Genomic DNA, 22,088 nt, shown 5'->3' on the forward strand with positions numbered 1-22,088 from the left:
AGCCAAATTTAGCCCATTTGAACCAACTTCTTTTGACCTGCAAGTTGTCACTGGGTTCATATGAGGCAGCTTGACACCAAGGACGTCTGAAGTCAAAACATGACCAGCAGTGATAATGTGCCCCTGGAGCCCAACTGCTGGTGTCAAGTACAAAACGTTAATGCCCTGATTCCTCTGCGGAGCTCCGTCAGCAGGTTTGCTGGTGCACACCTGCACGTTCCAGGTACAGGATGTCTTTACACCACAAGCTGCCCAGATTTTTATGCTGTATTTTGCAGATTTGTTTGAGTCTCAGAAATTTTAAAGGATGGTAACTCTTTTATAGAGACAAGGCACTTATTCCCTGTCACTTGAGGGCCTGGACCTGACTGTTTGTCTTATGCACAGAGAGCAGGTCTTGTGTCCCAGGTATCAAAACAAGTGACTCTGGACATCACCTGACAGAGAATCAATTAAAACTGTAGCGAATTAAGATTTTGTTTTTTTCATTTTGAACATTTGTTTAATCACATTGGATCCTTTCTTTATGCAGTGACTATGATTATGACTAATGCAGATCAAGGGACTTTGAAATATTTGCTGTGTCATGTATTACTGTGCAGAAAATCAACACTGAGGCATTAAAAGGGAGTCTTAAACTGGTGTTTTTCCACACTGCAGCCTCAGACAGTTACAGCTCCAGACCTCTAGGTGGCAGCACGATGTGTTTCGCAGGGCTGTGACGTCACCGGCTTGAAGCGGAAGTGGCTGTCAGAGTGAAGATGAGCTTTGAGAGGAGGCTGTAAAGTACTTGAATATACTATAAAAACAGAAAACTGATCGATTTAGTGGAGCCGCAATGAAGACAGTGTTTTTAACTGTCGGCACAACGAGTTTTGATGAGCTCATTGAAAGCATCACGTCTGCAGAGGCCGCTCAGGTGAGGACACCTGCTTTAAAGTAAGCTAACACCAGTTAACTTACATTTCTTGCTAGAGTCCTGTGGCATACATAAGTACTACTGTACTGCTATATACTGCTATATACTGCTACTACGTATAATGTATACTCAGTGCTGTAAGACGTATTCACATCACTTCAGTAAAAGTAGCAATACCACACTGCAAAAATACACCATTACAAGTAAAACTCCTTGTATTCAGAGAGTGCTTACTTACTGAAAGGACGGGACTTTTACCTACAAAAAGTACTTCAAGTATCAAAGCAAAATTACTCAATATGCAGGTTGGTCCCTTTCAGTTTTGTTTTACTGGACCATTAGTGATGTATTAATGTTTAAGCCGTACTTCAATGTTGTGACTTAGTGTAATCTATTATAAAGCATCATGTCATATAAAACGATCATATAGTTTTTATGTGGAATCTCAATCTAAAAAGTAACTGCAGCTGTAAAAGTAGAGGAGTAAAAAGTACACTATTTCCCTCTGAAATGTAGTCAAGTAGAAGTATAAAATAGCATAAAATGGATATACTCAAGTAAAGTACAATATCTCTTCCACCACTGTAGATACTACTAGCAGTACTTTGAGAACAGAACGTAAGGTGGTGACACTAGAAAAATGTATATTAATAGATTAATTGTGACGGATCGTTTGTCATAGCACAGGTGTAAAAATGTCAGAGTTATTTATAACATTGATGATCGTTCAGCTCTGAAACTGCAACACTTGAATGGAATGTGGCCAATAATCATGTTATTAATTACAACTCAGATTTATACGTCAGAATGTCTCATTAGATCTATTAAAACAAATAATTCTGATGATTATATTGTTAACAGTTTTGTTTGTTCAGCACTTTTTTTTAAATATGGAGTCAACAGCAAAGTGCTGGATTAAAAGGTTATCAGCCAGCTTGAGATTGTCTGGGAGGGAATTCACTGTTCAGGGCCATTGTGACCGCAAACTGACCCTGGACTGAATTGTGATGGGTGGTAAGTTACATGCAACCATCTTAGTGATCTGGTTGGACCATATCTAATGATCACATTGCCAAGGTAAATAGGGGCAAGGCCACAGAGACATTTAAAGACTAAAATTAGGTTCTCACAGAGACACATATCCAGCACAAGGATTTAAGAACTGGTCTGTTGGGGTCTCCCCTCCTGGTTCAGGTTCTAGCAGCAGTGTTTTCTACTCATAGACAATAGACCATAACAATAATCCAGTTCAATGAAAACAAGTATGTTTTAAAATTAATTTCATGTTTTGCAGATGTATAAGAACAAACCCCTCAAAACATTCAGAATGTAGATGAAATTTTATGTTGAAATATGCACTAATTTGCATAAATGTCCACAATAAACACTTAAATATGTGTTTTGAACATTTTCCTTCCACTGGTCAGAAAGAAGACACGTTACATTCGTGACACTGATCACCACATGAAAAAGTAGTGTTTTCATCTGTTGTGTCTCCCCTTAAATTGTAATGGAAATCCCAAATTTTCCAAAGACACCAAATTCCTCAGGCTGAATTTTGGGGGAAGAACGTTAACATTTCTTTGAACGATGCAGCCTGGAAAAAATATGTGAATATGTCACCCAGTGTAAACATCACATGTCTTCAATGAACATTTGGAACATGCTGTTACAGTGTGGAGTAAGAAAATATTTTCTACCTTAAAACTACTTAGATATTATGAAAACTGTATATTATGGGATGAAAGCATTATACCATGCAGATATCATACTTCTTTCTCTTTAGTAGGGGAACTCAGATCTCAGAAAACTTTGCAGTAACATACCTTTATTATCCAGCTGGTGGTTCTCTATTAAAAAAGTGAATAAATTCAAAGTGTGAATTTGTGAACCTGTGACCAGTTTTATAATAAGTAATTGTTTTTTTTTCCCCACAGGCTTTGAAGGCTCGTGGATATGAGCGTTTGGTTCTTCAGGTTGGAAGAGGATCTCTTCTTCCAGCTGCTGAGAGCTGTCCACACATCAGCCTGGAGGCTTATCGATTCAAAGCCTCTCTAACAGAAGACATGAAGCAGGCGGACCTCGTCATCAGCCACGCAGGTGAGTGAAATATCAAACATTTGATAACACAGACTCCTCTCAGCACAATACACCCGCTGTTGACTCTCACAGGAGTAAATAGTGGCCACATATTAATTTAACAATCTTTCTATTCCATCACGTTCAACTGATGCTACTCCATAAATCAAACTGTCTATTTTATGAGGTTTTTGAAAACTTAATGCAGATTAACAGTTACTAAACGAGTCACCCGCGGCAGGTAGTTTTCATGTTAGCTGCCCAGAAGACAAAATGACTATGTAAAATTCAAAGGAAAAGCAAATAAACGTTTGTCAGCAGTGTGCAAACATTAAACAGAAAACTGATGATTAATACAGCAGAGTGTCAGCGGCAGACAGACACAACGTGAGGGTGAGGGTGAGGCATCAGAGGGCGTAGAGCAAACTAAAGACGGGATGCTGTAGGGCTTGGCAGTTAATCAAGTTTTATTTTCAATTACAAATTTGGCTTCCAACCATTATGAAAGCAAGATAATCAAGATAAAACCAGTGTTGTGCCACATTCTGATCTGCAAGGATGCTCTCGTTTTGTCTTGGGTCATAAATCCAGCATGCCCCGTTTCCTTTACAGCAGTGAATTTTCACCCCTAACAGCCCAAAGTCAATCTCAGCCAAGTTGTGGCATGTTTAGTTAAAGCCAGCCGCCACAGGGATTGTAATGCACATTTATCCGTGTCATTACACTAAAAAGGATGAGAGTCACATTTCAGCAGTCTTTTCTCACATTTTATATACCAAAAATGATAAATGACCAACAAACAAACACATAAAGACGATGATACTAACATGTTTTCTCCAGTCGTTTCTGTGTCAGGGTGTTGTTCAGAGTTTAGCTCTAGTCATGAGTGAGGATCTTGTTTTTCTCCTCAGGGGCAGGAAGTTGTTTGGAGGCCCTTGGTGCAGGCAAGCCTCTGCTGGTCGTAGTCAATGACAAGCTGATGGACAACCACCAGCTGGAGCTGGCCAAGCAGCTACACATGGACTCCCACTCGTTGTACTGCACATGCAGGTATGTGTTTGTCACATGTGCAGTTCATACACGTGAGGCTGTTTAACAAAGCCAAAGTAACAAGCTCTTTTTAAACCTTTCAGCACCCTTTTAGAAACACTGAGGACCATGGATCTCTCTGTTCTTCAGCCCTTCTTGCCTGGACAGCCACAGCATTTTGCCAACTTTCTAGACAAAGCTCTCGGAGTTTAGGGGAACTGAAATTTTACAGGACTGTAAGTCTCAATGAAGTTTGAGGATGTTGCACTAGATTACGATACTCGGTTCTTTGCGACCGAGTCAAAGAGCAGTTCATAGAGCTGAAGGCAGAGCTGCACTTTGACGTGGAACAGAGGCTGCGTTGCTTCAGAGCAGCAAAGACAAAGAAGCACATAGTCTTCAGACCGCAGATGGAAATCAGGATCCCTTCAAAAGCTCTCGACCTAAACGATCCACAGCCTGAGAGCTGAGCTCATCCTTATCACAGTGTGTAAGCGACTGTGCTGTTGGTGCATTTTCAGTTCTTTAATTTTTACGCAATCAGTGCATTTTGTCTTTGTCAGTTTTGTTTGCTTTTAAGTTGTGCTCAATGCTATCCTCTGATTTTAGACAGTGCAATTCATGACATCCATTTTATGATGATGTGTCACTTTTAGCCTTTGTGGCATGAAGGGAACGTGGCAGCCATTGCTAAGAGTGGCTCTTAAAAAGTTGATCTTATCAGGAAATGTGAATGTTATGTATTCATCTGTCCATTAGCAGACTGCAGACAGTCTGCTCCTTCGCAGCTCTGACTCTTGTCTCTTTCTGTTTCCTTGTAATTAATGTGCAGTAGTCATTCACTTAGCTGAGCAAATGCTGGAAGAAACCAGACTTTCATAAAAACAAATAAAAGCTGTACCATATATTTGACTGAAGGTGTTTGTTTTGAACTTAAATCTGAATAATCTACTGTACACAGCTTTCTGAAAATCAGTTCATCACTTCCTACTAATTTCCACTTATTTTAAAAGGAGACAAAAAGCTTGTTTGCTCTAAATGCTGCTGTTTTACAAAGACACTAAGCAAAATGTGCTTCATCACAGAGACAAGTTGTACCAATTCTTACCACAAGGGTGAGATAATGTTTAAAAATATGACCTTGCAATATCATTTGTCCTCCCAGCACACATGTGCAGTACACTCCCAACTTCTCCCAGTCCAAACTGGCAAGAACAGATGCAGATCATTTGTGATTTTTCTACGCTCAGGACGTTTTAAAGAGAAAGTTTTTGATGTGGTAGCAGCTCACGTTAGGCGGAATCCCTTTTTGTGTGCTATGACTAATGTGTTTCGACCAATTCTGCCTCAATCTGTCCGTGTTTCTCTGCAGAAATGAGCAGAGACTGTCATAAACATACAGGGAGGAGGTAAATACTGTGTACCTGAGCAGCCTGGGTACTGAAATCTCTCGTTTGGTTTTTATTTTGAAGGCATTTTTCACTCGTTCAGCTGGCGTGGAGTGCTGGTGTGAAGTTATTTATATAAAATCCCTGCAAAGCTGCAATTAAAGGGCATGCTGCAATTCAGGAAAATGTTGATGCTGATGTAAGACTTTTTGATTCATCACTTACAGTTACAGTTTCTTCACCAGGAGAGGTTTTGTTAAACAGGAAATGAAGAGTGAAATGCAGCACGTAGGCTTGTTTAGCCATTCAGCCTCTGAACAGTGTTTAGAGTCAGAGCAGGAAACGTTTCTGTCCACTTTCTGGGAGCTTCAGCACCAATTTTAATCAATTTACCAACCAGGAGTGTTTGCCTGATAAAAAAAAAAAAAAAAATGTTCACGTGACTGCTAGAACAAGCCTAATTTCAGCAGTATGTAGCTATGACACTATGGATGTTAATGTCCCAATATCTCTGATTTATAGATGGCATTTCAGGCATCTAGAAAAGGAAAGTATTTAATCTGTTGTGAGAAAGAAATAAACGAGAAGCGGGGCAGGTTTCCCTCTGAGGAAAGTCCCTCCTCTTTGTGTGTGCTTCTGTGGAAAAGGAAGATTCTCTGTGATAGCAAACCTGTTTTTCTTTTCACAGTAGGCAAACGTGGAAATGGCTGCTTCTGATGCGTGCAGTAAATGAGGCATAACGTAGCTGTAGTTTCTGATTCTGCTGGTACACCAGACAGCTGTTCTACCGCATCAGCTGAGTTCAGGAAGTGGTTACTTTTAACAAACAACCAAAAAAAGAGAGCATCGGGTCAAGCCACATAACACGTATTGAGAGAGGCAAGGCAGTCAAACAAAAAGCCTTATTGAAATATCATCATGCTGTAACGCTGCTTCCAGCTGAAGTCACTGAGGGCACACGACAACATTTCGTAATTTGATAAAGGTCTTGACTGTTTCTGACACTCCAGTTCATTAGACAAGTATCAATATGGATGTTTTTCAGTCAATATCTCTGAACACTGCAGAGCTGAAACAGTCAATAGACAGAAAATGAATTTGCAGCTTTGATGAAGATTTCCTTTTTTCTTTGTCTCATGTGATATTAACATGGAGTATCTCTTTGTAGACTATTACGTGATAATGAAAACAGCTGTTAGCTGCAGCCCAAGAATATTACTTCAGATCTAGGCCATGGCTTAATTGCTGACTGAGAAACCTCCTTATTGCAGATATTTTTGGCAAAGTCACAACCTTTTGGCGTTTTTCTTTGAATCAATTGAGCTGTAGTTAACTGGTTTGGACTGGTTCTGTCTGCCACTCCAGTATGGTTCACATGATGTTTGTGCGAATTGTACGTTAATCTAATACAGATGGACACTCAGATCTACGGTCACTTGTTTTCCCCATGGGAGCTTCTTTGCTTAATGTAGTTAAAATGTTAAAATTCAGTCTTATTCATGTATTTATCAGTCGTCTCCCCACTGGGACTACACAAGGCCTCAGACAGACATTAGATCTGATTTTAGGGTGAATGTGTCTGCCTTGTAAGTGCATATCTAACCACAAACCAAAGATATTCTCTCACAAATACATTAATTATGGTCAGACTGACTAAAAATGTTGTTGTAATTTGAAAGAAATAAAAGTTGCTGAGAGTAATTTGCATGTATTTTGTGCATTCTTGCGTCCAGATTTATTTTCAGTTCCACTTTCACAAATCCGAAGTTTCCATAGAGCAAACCGAAACCTTTCCTCAAACAAAAACCTTTTCAAAAAGGAAATACAAGCTAATTTCTTAAGACTGAGCCGCCGTTAATATTAGAAGTATCATCTATATGGTGATATTGTACCGATACACATGAGCTTGTAAGCAAGGAGTAAGTGAGAAAGTATGAAAGCAGGAAGAGCTCTGAGTGAAACTAACTGATATGAAAGTCGTGATTCCTGCAGAAAAACAACCTGACTTTAACCAAATCAATTCCAAGACTTCTGATAAAACCCCCCGACAAATGTCCCTTTCATCACGACGAGAGTGGACTGAATAAGTCCATACAAGACGTAACAACTGGGTCAAAGCAGAAGGTCAATCAAATAAGCCTGAATGCAGTGGTCAGCTGTGGACATCCTTGGCAAGAGGGACTATAATCAGTGCTTGTTGTGTGTTAAGCTTACATGAATGCAACATACAGTGTTTGTCTTTGGGACTTTTAAATGACTTGATGTATGACAGCAAGACGTATTGAGATTTGTCTGTCTTTCCTCCTGTGAAGCCTTGCATGACTTGGATGCAGAAGATACATCTTATCAAAGTCATCTCTTTGCCAGAAAGTTAAGTTTTTCCCAACTGAACTGGGGAAAAAAAAAATGTCTTTATGGACGTGGCTTTGTGTACACAGAGGCATTGTCATGTTGAAACAGGAAAGGGCCTTCCCCAAACTGCTGCCACGAAGATAGAAGCACACTGTTGTCTCAAATATCGCTGTACGCTGTGTTATTAAATGAAAAGTCTGCTGATTTTTACACCTGACGGTCAGTTTACTTCTCCCGAGGAGCGTTTCTCAGCCAGTGGGGACAGATGTATAATGTTTTCTGCGTGTTATCAATTGTCAGGGGTCTTGGGCTTGGAGAGTCCAGTTTTATAACAGAAAACCTGTGTTAAAAGCTGGAGACACAGAGTTCAAAGGACAGGGGCCTTTACCAGGACAGGTTGTAACAAAAAATGCTATCAAATTGCATCATGGGAAGTGTAGGATCCAGTGTTTTTTACAACCTCTGTTGTATCAGTTTTTCAATTAAGTGCCCATAACCCACCTACCCTATGGTCAATCTGGGCCCAAGGGCTCCTGGGCATTAAAGGGCCCTCCATGATGGAAGACAAAAAATATTATTATTTTCAGGCTCTACAGAAATATGACCCAACTGTCTGAAGAGGAAGTCACATAGATGTCTGAACCTACAAACCAGGGTCTGCCCCACCAAGCAGGATTACACATTTGTCTGCATTACTTTACTACTCCAAGGTATGACTGGTTGTCTGATCTTCCTAACTCCAGTGTACAGTATATTGTGACTAAAACCGCACAGCTAGCATAAAACAGGGCGTACATGAAGCCAAAATGCTGATTCCTAACAAATGTCCCGTCCCAGGATTCAGGAGTCGTTGAGAAGTTGGTAGTCCGACACAGAGTTTGCCCTGGCCTGCTCCTGCCTCTCCTGCCTCCTGTTTGCAGATGTTCATTAGCATGTGGCTATAACCCTGCCAGCCAGCCCCGCCCCCTGCGCTCTGATTGGACACACTGTTACTGGAGCTGTCAGCTCGGCTCCGGGAAGGTTTTCTCTCCGCTCTCTCAGTCCAGTCTTCAGCGACGGACTGACTGAGCGATTGCAGTCGGTGGCAGGCTCTCTGCCTTTGTTCGCTAGCTCCGAAGGCACCAAGACAAGACAGAGCCGCATCCATGCAGTAGCAGCACTTTTTTTTTATTTTTTATTTTTTTGGAAAATGATCATCTGTACGAATAAAATGGACTACCCCCTAAGAACCCAGCGCCAGCGCGTGCAGAAACAGGTAGGTTAAAGCTGACAAAAGACGAGGACGTTGAAAATAGTTCAGCTAAGTTAGTGTTAACACAATTAAAGCTAGCGGCTAACTGGTTAGCCTGAGTAACGTTCATTCATTTGCCGAAGGAACTATTTTAGATATACGTAAAACCCCTTCTCTTGACCAGCTCTTGTTCTGGCTTTTTTAGCTTTAAATGACCTGTTTGGGCAGCTAACAGCCAACATGTAAGATTGAGTTTACGGTTAACAGCCTCTTCACGCTCTGAACTTTTTTTTTTTTTTATCATAGTGTCTTTGAGTAACGTTACAGCGGCTGTGAGTTAGCTAGCGAGCGAAAATAGCTGCACTAAACTTCTCATCTGATGCTAACTAGCTAACCCGGCTAACGGTTTATCGAGCTAACATCAGAGTTAAATTAAGAGGCAATAAAATCTGTTTTCATGATTCAGTTCTGGGTTACGAACTGCCACCTTTCCTCGCCACCGAGAAACATTTTGTAGTTTCCATTCCCAGTTGTTAAAATGTCACGTAAAGCTCGCAACAGTTCATCTTTATTTTAATAAAAGCTAACGGTGTTAAGTTTCTATTAGATATGAGCAGTGTGAACACAATTAGCCTTTTGCTGTCAGTTGTGTGCCTGTGCCGCTAACAATGTAAGGTTAGAGAGGACTCTGCCTTTGTTGGCTCACAAGGGATGATTTAAGTACTTTCTTTCCATTTTATACACGTGTATATTTAAATTTCACGCAGATTTAATGGTGAAATGCTCATGTTTAATTGCAATAGCGGTCGAGAGCGTTGCAGTGTGAGGAGAAAGCTGTAGGTGACGATGACATCATCTGAGGATTTTGGGAGAAAAGTGTCTGTCAGTCAGCTCGGTGGCTGTGAAGTAATGCGGTGGCCATAAATAAGATATAGGGACGGCTTGGAAGGACACAGCAGTCTAAATGCTTTTAATCCAGGGGGTCAGATGAGGGTTGATCAGCCTTTCTTGCATGCGGTCCCTCGCGATGTTGGGCGACTTTTTATTGTGCTGTTTTTGCTGGCTGAACTGGACTGCCAATCAAAGTTGTTTTTCTCCACTGTCGCTGTTTTTCATTTTGCAACAGATGGGGGGCGCTGTCTCAAGTGCAGTCCCAAAAAGACATGTTTGCTGCAGATTATAGTCCAGAAATGGAGCAAAACAGGGAGGAATGTGAGCAGCAAGGGATTCAAAGCCCTCTACTCTGGTTTCTTGCCCAGTTTGTGCTACTTTTCGCTGCCCTTCTCCCTGTTTGCTGTTCATCTTAATTGTCATTCAGCTGGCGTTTTTCTTTGCATGACATTTGACTACATAAGAGTTTATAACTGTGGGCAGTCAGTATTTGTTTTATAGACCAATGCTGTTGCAAAGGATAATAACCCTGTGAGTTTGCAGCTTCTTAAACCACTTGCATCCCAAAGCTGTCTGTTAAAATAAACAAATGTTTGGCAGGCATTCACCTGACTTTGACATGATAAGCTACCCGCCCCTTGTTTGTGAATGAGACGAGTAATGAATTACCCTGTTATCAGTGTAAGTCTTTTGTAACTGCGTCCCCCCTTCGCTCTACCTGCCCACCGTGTTTTCTGACAGGTCTGATAACTCATCTGCTGAAAGTGGGCTCAGCTCTCTGTCTTTTTTTTTCTCCATCCTGCAGCACAGTGTTTTGTTTGTCTTGGTTGTGTTGTATGTGCTGTCCTACCCAGCAGCTCCTTTCCCTCCCCTCTCCTCCCCTCTCCAAACATCTTTGGGCTGCAGCTGGTTTGTTTTGCGCTACTCCCCGAGTTCAGGTTGCAGAGCCAAAATCGGCCCTGGCTGCTTGTGTTTCTGGTAATGAGGCGAAGGGGGACGGTCAAGGAGGTAATGCCCCCAGGACACCAGCGTATGATAAGGATGGACCCCCTCCAGGCTCAGTCGGAATGCAGATTGAATGTCCTCCTCCTGTATCTGCAGCAACCCCCCTCCTGCAGCCCACCAACACCACACACACGTACAGACACTACATGCGCACATGCACATCTCATCTCAAGCTGACACATTTACCCTTGGAAGACCGCTGGCATCATTTTTCCACTTCTTTGTGTGTAATCTTAGTCCTGCCCTCTCCTTCGTATCCCTGACTGTACAGTGCTGCTGTTTTGTTTGTCAGCCTGCTATCAAAGCCTGTCTTTGTCTCCATTTACCTTTCCTCCCCTAAGTGACGTCACCCCTGTTTTTCATTTCATCCCTGCCTCTTGCTCCCGTCTGATCAATAAACAAATGACCTCTCCTGTGTGTTTTTTTTTCTTTTTTTTCTTTGAATGTCAAATGATCTGCACCTGTGAATTTTTGACCACAACAGGCCCTCTGTGGGCTGTATTTTCCCTGTCTTTTGCTGCCAGGCCACAAGTTTGAATTCATCTTGTGATTTGAATACAGCAGCGCTCTAATATCAACATCGCTGTATTGCTTTTGTTGCCCTCCAGCTTGTTTTTGACTAGGAAGAAATGGCTTTGTTTCAAAATCAGTTGCTGCTGGGCGTACTGTAAGCAGAATTAATAGGTTTGTTTGCACAAAGCCTTTATGTGCTTGTGCTCCATCAGACTGTTTGCCTCCATATGAAACCAAAATATGCGTTGTAATACCACCATACAGAGTCGCCTAAATGATGATTTGTTCCTTTTTGCTTCATATATCCACCCACACACACGCTTGTTACCAATTTTTTTTATTTTCATGCGGGTGTTTTTTTCATGTGGGTGGACAATAAGGAGGGTATCGCCTTATCAAAAGTACTGCTGTGTGCAGCTTTTGTGGCTTGTTTGCAGGGAATAATGATGAAGCGGCGTGCATGGGTGTCTGGACACAGCTTTGACAATAGATGTCTGTCAAAACCTTCTTCCCCGAGAGTATATTAATCACAATTATTGCCAAGTTTTGATGAAAATGTTTCTTTAAATAATGTGGAATAGATCACTTATTTGGAAAAGCACTGAAATATAAATAGTTCTTCTAGCTCAATCTGACAACCAGGAAAAATGAAAGAGATGTGTCATTTAAAGATGGAGTTGAGATGAAGTTCATTTTAGGAATTTCAAGGATTTTTATTTTTGTTAAATTTGCATTGAACATCATCCTAATCTTGCTGTATAGTGTTTTGAACTGTACATTTTACTGTGTCAGCAGGCTCAGTTAAAACTGTATGATGTGTCATTTCCTGCTGTGCGACTGCTCACACCAACTGTAGTTCCTGTTTCAGTTTGACTTTTTTCTGTCGTATTTGTCCAGACATGTTTATGAGTTTTCACAAAACACCAATTTCCTTTTTCATTGAGTGATGTCAGTGATGGCAAATCCCTGTCTTCCCAGTCTGTATAAGAGTACATGTTGTGTCTTATTGTACTGTTCTGGTCACAGCTGTAGATTTCACAGTGGCTGAAGGCTAAATAGTGACCAGTCAGTTGGTCACTAGTTTATAGGGATTTGATGTGTGTGTGTCTTTTCATTTCTGTGGGTTGTACATATGTTTTAGTAAGAATGCAGTGGGTTTATCACTGAGCTGTGCAGGCCAGTAAAGTCCAGTGTGGGCAGTACAGTCACAGACAGTGTCTTTTGTGGGCGCAGGGTTCCCTGTATGAAACACAAGCCTGTCATTTCATCTTTAACTGGTCTAACATCAACAGTAACCTTGTGCTGAATTAATGCTTATGCAGTAATTTTGTTTTCTTTTACCTTACACAACAAGGAGGCACAGTGCAGCCCTACCAGAGCAAGTAGAGGTCTGTACCTTGCTTATAAGCTTATTGTTCTGGAGTCAGATTGTGTGCTGTACAGTGACTCTGACACAGTTTGTCAAGTACAAAAAAAGCACGTCAGCACCAGAGCCAGACTGATGCATCAGCTATTGGTCCACATGTGGACTGATAAGTAAAAAGAAATGACTTTACCACTATGCCAAAGATTTGTTTGAGAGCAGCTTCTGGACAGTTTCATGGGGATCATTCATAATCAAACAGAAATATAATCTGTTAATGTTGCAATCGTACCTCATGCTACAGTGGCAGAGTGAAATAACTATGCTGCCCCCTGCATGATGAGCCCATGACAAGTTGCACTCAAAGCATGTTTTCTGTATGGTGAAGGCCTCTGCAATGCCCATTCCTTTCATTGGCCAAGCCAGTTAGTGCTTGACGGAGCAGTAACCTAGATTCTGCGGCTCAGCATACTAATCGGTGGCTCTTGTGTTTGCAGAGAGATACTTGTTTGAATGTGCTCTTGTCCATAGGTCTTGGATTGGCAGGCACCTGTGTGCTCTACGAAACCTCCAGCCCATTTCCCAAGTAGGGTGACAGATGAGAGTGGCCTGTGTCCGAGTTTGATTTAGGGCCACTTCTCCTCGTTCGCTCGCTGCTTTTTTTTTATCCTCCTGTTCCTTTTTAGATCCTTTTCTCCCCTGCTTTGTATAAACTATGACATTAGGGAAATATAAACATCAGATTGAAAGTGATTTGTTCAATGTGTAGTATATTAACATGTCTTTCAAGATGTGAGAGTGGACTGTATATAGGTCATGAGGTGGAGCCTCTTGCAGGATCAGGAGGAAACCCTCATCTACTGCAGGGAGAAGTGAAATACCACATGGAGCTACCAGGCAGATAAACATGGTGCTGAATGCCAAAGAGCTGTGCTGGGATAAAATTAAGTAACACGGCCCCCTAGTCGCCATTCACTCCCACTATCTGTGACATAAGTTGAGGTGTCTGTGATTTGACAGGGCAGTAATAATCCTAGACAGCAGGTTGTGCTGTTAAAAGGAGAAGTCTTTGCCAACATTCATACGGTTCAGACTGCATCGAGCCATTTGGCTTTGATCAGAGCTGTGCACTCAGGTTACACATACAGGGGAACTGAGTCCTTGCCCAGAGGCCGGACTCCCCAACACCTTTTCCTAGAGGCCTTTGTATGTTGGCAAGAGAGGTAATAAATTGCTGTACCTATGAAAGCAGGCCAGCTTCCCTCTCCACATGGGTCTGTTTCTCTTGGCCTGGGGCTCCTCAGCTCAGTCGCTCCTGTGTTTGTGTGTTTGGTCTCATCCACTTCTTTGCTGCTGCAGAGCTTCCCTCTTCAAGGCCTCCTAAGCCCAACTTTCACATTAGTTCCTTCATCTGCGTTTCCTCCCAGCATGTAAATCCCCTCTTCAAAGGACAACTTTCGGTGTTTTTTGTATTTCTGGTTTCAGCTATTTGTTGTTTTGATTCCCTGTACCTACTTTCAATTTGCAGAAGTGGATACCTGCTACTCCACAGTGCTTCATTTACATTTAATAAGAATGTAGTGATGAAGACCCTGCTGCAGCCAACATGAGTTGTTGCCTGTGCACCTGTCGAGCTCCCAGCAGAGCACCGTTGTTTGCTTGTTTTATTTGCAGAAAGAATAATGTAAGGAATGCACTCATTTGCCTGTGGCACTGGTGTCACAGCATCGTGGCTGCTGTTCTTCCAAGACTGCCTCTCTTCAGTTGATTTAAGGTGTGATACACGACTCCAGTCCACAGTCTGAGCCATCACATGGTGTGGACACTGAAGACCACCCTCATCTTGAGCCAAGCTGCTTTGGCTACAAAATGAGTTCTAGTAGTTCTCCCAGAGGACAGTATGTGTTCCTGGTGTCAATGAAGACACTTATCACTGTCACTATGGGCACTCTGACAAAGTCAGTGGCTGCTAGTGCTGCAACTAATGTTTCTTTTCTTTATCGATTAATCTGCTGATTACTTTCTCAATTAACTGACACATTTCTGCGTCTGTAAAATGTCAGAAAAATCCCACGTCCCTCTGTGTGATGTCTTCGAATTGCTTGTTCTGCCAAACCCAACAGCCTAAAATCCAAAGACGTTCAGTTTACTGGGATATAGTATCGAGAAAAACAGAAAATCCTCATATCTGTGCAGCTCGACAAATCGATTAATTGGTGTTTCAGCTCCAGTGGCCACAGCCTCGGCATTATGCACATGTACCCAATGAAAATATGTCTTGGGCTTGTGCCACAATATAAAACAGCTCAGTGTTTTTGCTTCTCGCCTCAGAGACCAAACTTCTCCCTGTTGTCTGTCCTGGGTTCTGTAGGTGATGGTGAACGCTGAGAAAGAGCGAGTGTCACTGCTGTTCATGAAGGCTCTGGTCAGCACGGGGAGCGTGGATGCCGTGTCCCAGCAGATGGCCTCTCACCCTCAGTACTTGGAGAGCTTCCTGCGCACACAGCACTACATCCTGCACATGGACGGCCCCCTGCCGCTACCATACCGCCATTACATCGCCATCATGGTCAGTGACCACGCTGGTCTTGTTTATGCATACCCAGGATCTCACCAGTCGTCATCCTGCTGCACATGTCGCTAAACACATAGTCGTTTGTGAAGCTGTTCATACTAGTATTATTCAAAATTGAAGAATAACAAGCTCTGATGCCCTAGCCAGTCATTTCCTCCGAATCTGTCTGCTCAACTTCCTCTTTGTGTGACTTCCAGGCTGCAGCACGACATCACTGCAACTACCTGGTGTATCTGCACTCAGCCCAGTTTCTAAGGGTAGGTGGGGACCCTCTGTGGTTGCAGGGTTTGGAGGCAGCGCCCCCTCGCCTTCGCCTCCTTGACCACATCAACAAGGTGCTGGCCCACCAACCCTGGCTCACTGCCTGCTCACACATCCAGGTACAGCCAAGCAAAACACAGACGAACTGCACACTACAAAATGTACATAAACACAGTATGAAATGATTACCCGTTATCACTTAGAGAAATACAGAATTATTTCTATCTTTAGAGCATTCAGGAAGCAGATAAACAAATGAGAAAGCCTTCAAATGACACATAGTTCATTGACCTGTTTGACCTTGAGGTGTTGTCTTTTTTCCCTCCAGACGCTGCTGAAGTCGGGCGAGCAGTGCTGGTCGCTGGCTGAACTGGTGCAGGCCGTGGTGATCCTGGCCCACTGCCACTCCCTCTGCAGCTTCGTGTTTGGATGCGACACAGACTCAGATGTTGTCCCGCTCTCCAAATCTCCTAACGGGACCCCACCGACCTTCTGCCCCTTTGATGCTGCCAACGGCAACACCAACGTGCCTCCGTCGCCCGCCACTCCCTCCGAACACATAACTCGACGACGGGTAACAGTCAGAATTGTATTTTGTCAGAATGAGAGTCAGTCAGTGGCTTTGTGAAATACAGAAAAACATTCCTCCCATCTTTCCTTTTAAACATCTGTAATGCTTTTTGGTATTTAGATGCTGTATTGAGAGAATATGGTGTGGAAATACGTATGAATAGATTTTTAAAGCTATAACTAGTGTTTTTCCTTGCTTCATTTGAAATAACCTGCTGAGACAAAAAAAGCTTTTATTATTACAAAGGTTCACCAGTAGGGCAGCAATTTTATGTCATTATTGCTTTTTTGTAGAATTATTTTTAAAACTAATCAACTGTTCTGCTAGTCTAGAAAAAGAAGATGGTGAAAACTAATCCAAGACAGAGAGAAGCAGTAAAATTGTCACATTTGAGAAGCTGGAGCCAGAGAATGTTTTAGTGTGTTTAGATGGTGAATTACTTTTAATGTGATTCACTGATTAGGGAAAAAAATGGTTGTGGGTTAATTTTGTGTCGATTGTCATCTGTTAATCGACAAATCATTCCCGCAAGATTATACAGTTATTTTATTTGAGCATTTCAGGAAGATTTTAGCATTGAGGATAATGTTTGCTTGAGAATAACATCTATGTAGATACAGTGTACACAAACTGTTACATAAGAGACAAAAATAAACCGGAATTCATCGTGTGAAATTGATGGTTCAGTCAGTCTGAGCATGTGATTCTCCACATTAAATGTTAACTGATGTAGCGTTGCTTTGCTTTAACAGAGCTATTGGTGTAAATATGTTGGAGATGCATTCATTTTCTGATGCTCAAGTGTGCCATCAGATTATTTCTCGTGACAGCAGTACATTGTGTGCGTTGCTTTGTGAGATACTTCATCAGCACTCTTCCTGCCGTTTGTGTTGACAGTCTCTGGACTCCAGCTGTGACATAGTGTGTCTAAAGGAGAGGATCCAGAAGTCCCAAGAGGAGCGAGAGAAGAGAGAGGAGCGACTGCTGCAGACCCAAACACTCCAGCAAACAGGTAACCCACTTGGCAGATGATACGCACAAACAAGCCGCTGAGACGTTCCCACTCACTTCTGATGGTTATCTTGAGCGTTGAATTCAGGTCACATGGTATGAAACTTATCGCTCATCAGCTACACTTATTGACGCACGCTTTCTGCTCCTCTCCATCTCCTTTGCTTTCATCATGTCTTTTTTTAGATATGGAGGAAGAAGAGGAGATGTTTTGCTTCGCAGACCCGACGCGGTTCATCACAGACCCTGACTTTTGCTATCAGGAGTTTGCTCGTAGGGAGGAGGACCACTTTCAAGTATTTAGAGTTCAGGTGAGGGCGTTACCTTTGTTAATGTTAACCCTTTATTTAACACTTTTTAACAAGCACTTCTCGGGTCTGGTGCTTGAATGGCCCATTTACCAACCGTGTGGTGTCAGACAGGAAGAGCAGGTTAATCAATACAGGTTCTGACATTCAACAAACAGTGTTCACAAGTGGGAGAACTGACAACTGATACTGAAAGCGGAAGTTTCTTTCTTCCCTCGTATATTTTCCAGTTTGGTTTCTTAATAAATGAAAAGTGCATATGGCTGTTTATTAATTGGGTTTAATCTGTAATTCCCTCATGTTACATCCACATATGCACAGAAAACAGTAAGTCGTAGGAGGAGGAGGAAGAGGAGGTTTTTTCCTGTTGCCAATGTGCGTGTGGGATTACTCTGCATCTGCATTTTTTTTGACTGGATCCTTTTACCTCTAAAAGCTACCAGAGGTACTCGGCTGGAACCCTCTTTGAGTGTTGATTTAGTGACTTGAGGTGAAATGCACATCAAAGCTGACTTTGATGTCTTGTATTTGCTCTGCAGGACTATTCGTGGGAGGACCACGGCTTCTCCTTAGTCAACAGGTTGTATTCGGACATTGGGCACCTCCTCGATGACCGATTCAGGAGCGTGACCACCCTCCCCTCGTTGCACAGCCCCGATCTGAAGAGGGCGATCTGGAATTACATCCATTGTGTGTTAGGAATACGGTGAGCGACCGCCATTTTTCTCTCACACTAAAACCCCTGCTTCTATTTGTGTTCAGCAGATAAATAGACGTGTTTGTGGTCACAGGTATGATGATTATGATTACGGAGAAGTGAACCAGTTGCTGGAGCGGGATTTGAAGCTGTACATCAAGGCTGTGGCCTGTTTTCCGGATGCCACCAAAACCCCGGTGTGTCCGCTGAGGTGGGCTCCACTTAAAACTTCAGAACGGGTAAGAAGAGCGTCACTGTTACCTCCTCCACTGGTTTCCCCTCAGCCCTCCCTTTGCGCTCTGTTTGAATCATTTTCCTTTCCCTCAGATCCACGTGAATTTACTAATCATGGAGGCCCGGCTGCAGGCGGAGCTGCTATACGCTCTGAGAGCCATCACTCAGTACATGATTGCCTAAGTGCTCGGAGAGGCACAAAGCTAAAACTTTCCGCCGGTACAGAGAGACCCAGAGACGCGAGGATGACGAAATCTCAACAGCAGACGGTGAAGTGGGACAAGAGCAGCACTTTTGAAGGACACAGAGCTCCATCGTTTCGTAGCTGTGGCTCATGATTGTGCTTTTCTTTTTCTCAGATTTAATGTATTTATACCATAGTGTGCCACAACCCCCTCCCCTCGCCCCCTCTGCAGATTCTCCTGTTGTGAAGTCCTCTTATCAAACATCTCGGCTCTCAAAGTTTATGTGCAATTATTACTAGAGTTGTTTTAATTTTTACCTGTTGTTTTGTGTTCCAGCTCAGTCTGTGAGAAACTCCTTGGTTGTAGCGGTGTGTTAGAGTGGCCAATAGTCTCCCTTTTTAGTTTGATCAGTCTCCTTTTGTATTAACTACCCCCCCCCCCCCCCCCCCCCCCCTCGAAAAAAGAATCTTTTTGTACAAGTAGAGTAAATGTCAACGGGAGACCAGGGCCTTTGTTGTTTTGGGACAATCCTTGTCAGTGTTGGAGGAGGACATGAAGTGGACGGTGAAGGATGACCGTTTTTCTCACCCTAACGTTTCGTATTAATGCTGGTCAAGAACAAACACAACAGTGACACTGCTGGAAGTTATCACATCACTATAGTTTCTTTTAATAAGCACTTTTTTAAACTTTATATATTTATAATGCAAGGTAGCTCATTAGCAGACATTGAGACGCACAGTGTGTGGGTCTGACGCCTTTCCTCTCCACTGTACGACGTGTAACGAAGACTTTCAGACGTCTTCAAACTTTCAGACTTTGCTTTTGTTCCCAGCCCCAGATTTCTGGGTGAAGTAACTTGATCTGAGATATTTCAGTGAACTGTTGGAAGGATTTTGAAGGCAGCCATGTTTGCAAAACACAGTTTGAACCTGATGATAAGAAAACTTGCAGCTGAAGAGGTCAGTGAGCTGTTTCCTATGGTGAAGATTAAAGCTGAGCCATTCGCTAAATGATTGTTTTTGAACTGATGTGCATCAGGAATGATCAAGTCAGAGAGTGAATTTCAGGCCAAAGCTCAACCTGTCACAGCAGTGATGACTTGGATAGATGGAAAATGCCCAGAAGTAATTCTGCACTGGTCATGAGTTTAGGTTGAGCTCAAAGCTTTGTGTTAAAGCTTTTTTTTTTTTTTTTTGTGAACTGTATCAAAGCTGATTATCAAGTCAAAATCCATGGTACAATTTGTAAAGCAGAACAATGTGCAAACTGGTTGTTAAAACTTGTATCTTTTCTGTCTCTTTTTTTAATTTTTTACAGTTTTTGTAAACTCTAGAGCAGACATGCCCAAACTTTTTCCCTTTGGAGGGCCAAAACTGAAACTTAATGGTGGGCCATGGGCTGCTCTAGAGTCCTTTTTTTTTTGTGTGTGTTGTTTCTGGGTGTGACGGTAGGACCTGCTTGTTGTGCTGCAGCTTGGGTAGATGTAGAGGTGTGACAGACTGTTTAGAGGTAGACTTAAATAACTGCGGGATGTAGAAAAGAAACAGATGTGCATATCGACAAAAGCAAAAGCGCTGTTAACACAGGTGCCTTCAGGCTAAAACTGGAGTGCTGCTGAAGTGGGAGGATGTGACTACTGGAGGCTGAATGTGGGCTTTGGTTGCAGCTGGGAAACACCCCCAACTGACAACTTAAAAACTGTGGCTTTTCCCGCATGAATGGGAACTGTTATTTCTTGGTGTTGGTCAGCACCATCTCTGACGAATATGACGGCTGTGAATGCCCGTGTTTTCTATCAGGCACCTTCTACAAGCCCCAGCAACTCAGCAAGAGCCTTTGACACAGATGGATGTTAAAAAATGTTCAACTTGAGCAGATTAAAAAAAAAAAAAAAGGACAATTATTTAAAAAAAAAAACTTAAAAAAAAAGAGAACAAGTGAAAAGACAAAAAATGTTTTTTTTTGAAAATGTGAAGAAATGTTTTCTATAAAGATGCTCTATGAAAATAACTGCTGTCTGCTGTCTTACTTTCCATGCCAGTGTTTTTTATCCATTTACTAAGTCTGTGTCATATTATGACCAAATATTTGGTTAAGCAGTCTCTCAGTTGTTTGACTCAGTCTGTACCTAAAAGGCCATGCACTTGATAGAATTAGCTAATCCATCACAGAGCATCACTTTTACTGTTCACATTTTAATTAATACTGTGGGAAGAAAATGCCTTAAGGAATAGGCTTTCTGCGTTTTAACAATACATGCACACCCTTTTGTCCTCTGAATCTCATTATAGTTACTCCTGTCCATACTAGCTGTGAAGAGAAACCTTCTAATGTCAATTCAATGTAAGTGAATTCAAACATGAGACTTGAGCATTTTGACTGAGGGTATCTTCCAAACTGAGTCTTTTAAATGCAAAACTTCCTCTTTTTGTTCCCTTGGACAGCTTTCACTAATGAGCTGCACATAGTAAATACAACACATCGCTCTAAAAACACTAACCTAGGACTGCAGCCATTTAATTCAAGTCAAACTGTTGAGGCCTTTTTGAAGGTTTGATAGAACTTTGAAGTAGAAGGACTGAAGATTTCCCATCACTTAGCCTGAAATCACATTAGGAAGTGACCTCCTCATGACCACTGTGGAGAGAAGCAATGATTACTGTGACCGAAAAGTCTTTCAGTGCAGACATGGGAGTATTATCTTAAGACAGACTTTGGCCTCTGAGGAAAAAATGTGAGGCTATCCTTAAAAAAACAATGAGATTGGCAGTACTGTAAAGCCAAAATGGGCAAAAAAAAAAAACAAAAAAAAAACACCTCCATATTATTTTATTATTGTTCTAAATATATTGTACATATATGTCTGCTACTATACTGTCTGTTGTTCCTGTGGCTCGTTGGCCACTGAGTAGTTGTACAACAGCGACCCCTGGTGGCAGACTCACAGAACTGACAGTCTGACTGAAAAGAGGCATTGAAAGTCAGTAAAGCTGCACCAACGAGTCAGACAGACGAAGTGGGTTAAACAGTTTATTGAATTTATTTCTGCTGTTCAGAACTGTTTGTCATCTCTGGCTGACTTTACAGTGTGTAAAGAAGAAAAATACTGAAGGGGGGAGAAGAAAAAAAAAAAACTACCAACATTAATCAAAAATCATAAACATAATTGGCCTATGCACAACTCATCATCACCTGTCCACCCCACCCTCCCCTATGGGATAATCAAAGTAAAAAACCCGCCCTTGCCAAATACTAAAATGTTGTATCGAATGGGGCCATTTTAAATTTAAAAACAACATACAGGGACTAACTGCTAGTTAAAGAAAATTGAAGAAAAAATATGTAGATAGTTGCAATTACATAGAGGGGGGAGATACAAGGGAAGTAACACCACACCTGCCCTTTTTTTTTAGGAGGCAACAGTAAACTAAAAGACTGGTGCCACAGCAGATTCTCACAAACCAACCACCACT

General features: G+C 42.1%; 2 protein-coding genes across 3 annotated transcripts; both read left to right on the top strand.

Moving 5' to 3' along the window:
- Positions 1-718: 718 nt before the first annotated feature.
- Positions 719-5,387, top strand: LOC143325745 (UDP-N-acetylglucosamine transferase subunit ALG13). 2 transcript variants are annotated; one of them, XM_076739038.1, is made up of 4 exons: positions 719-919; positions 2,857-3,019; positions 3,910-4,048; positions 4,132-5,387. In XM_076739038.1, exons 1-4 carry the CDS (start codon positions 839-841, stop codon positions 4,238-4,240), a joined length of 492 nt encoding a protein of 163 aa, XP_076595153.1. In that variant the 5' UTR covers positions 719-838; the 3' UTR covers positions 4,241-5,387. The 2 variants fall into 2 exon arrangements, with proteins under 2 accessions (XP_076595153.1, XP_076595154.1); XM_076739039.1 differs by having other exon boundaries at positions 727-939; positions 4,132-4,938.
- A 3,417-nt stretch (positions 5,388-8,804) lies between these two features.
- Positions 8,805-20,625, top strand: sesn4 (sestrin 4). Its single transcript, XM_076738470.1, has 9 exons — positions 8,805-9,022; positions 15,142-15,339; positions 15,543-15,725; positions 15,935-16,180; positions 17,075-17,189; positions 17,375-17,499; positions 18,036-18,202; positions 18,288-18,432; positions 18,521-20,625. The coding sequence occupies exons 1-9, from the start codon at positions 8,957-8,959 to the stop codon at positions 18,608-18,610; spliced, it is 1,335 nt and encodes a 444-aa protein (XP_076594585.1). The 5' UTR covers positions 8,805-8,956; the 3' UTR covers positions 18,611-20,625.
- The last annotated feature ends 1,463 nt before the right edge of the window (positions 20,626-22,088 follow it).

Source organism: Chaetodon auriga, chromosome 9, assembly GCF_051107435.1.
Source record: "Chaetodon auriga isolate fChaAug3 chromosome 9, fChaAug3.hap1, whole genome shotgun sequence".
In the NCBI taxonomy this organism is placed as follows: Eukaryota; Metazoa; Chordata; class Actinopteri; order Chaetodontiformes; family Chaetodontidae; genus Chaetodon; species Chaetodon auriga.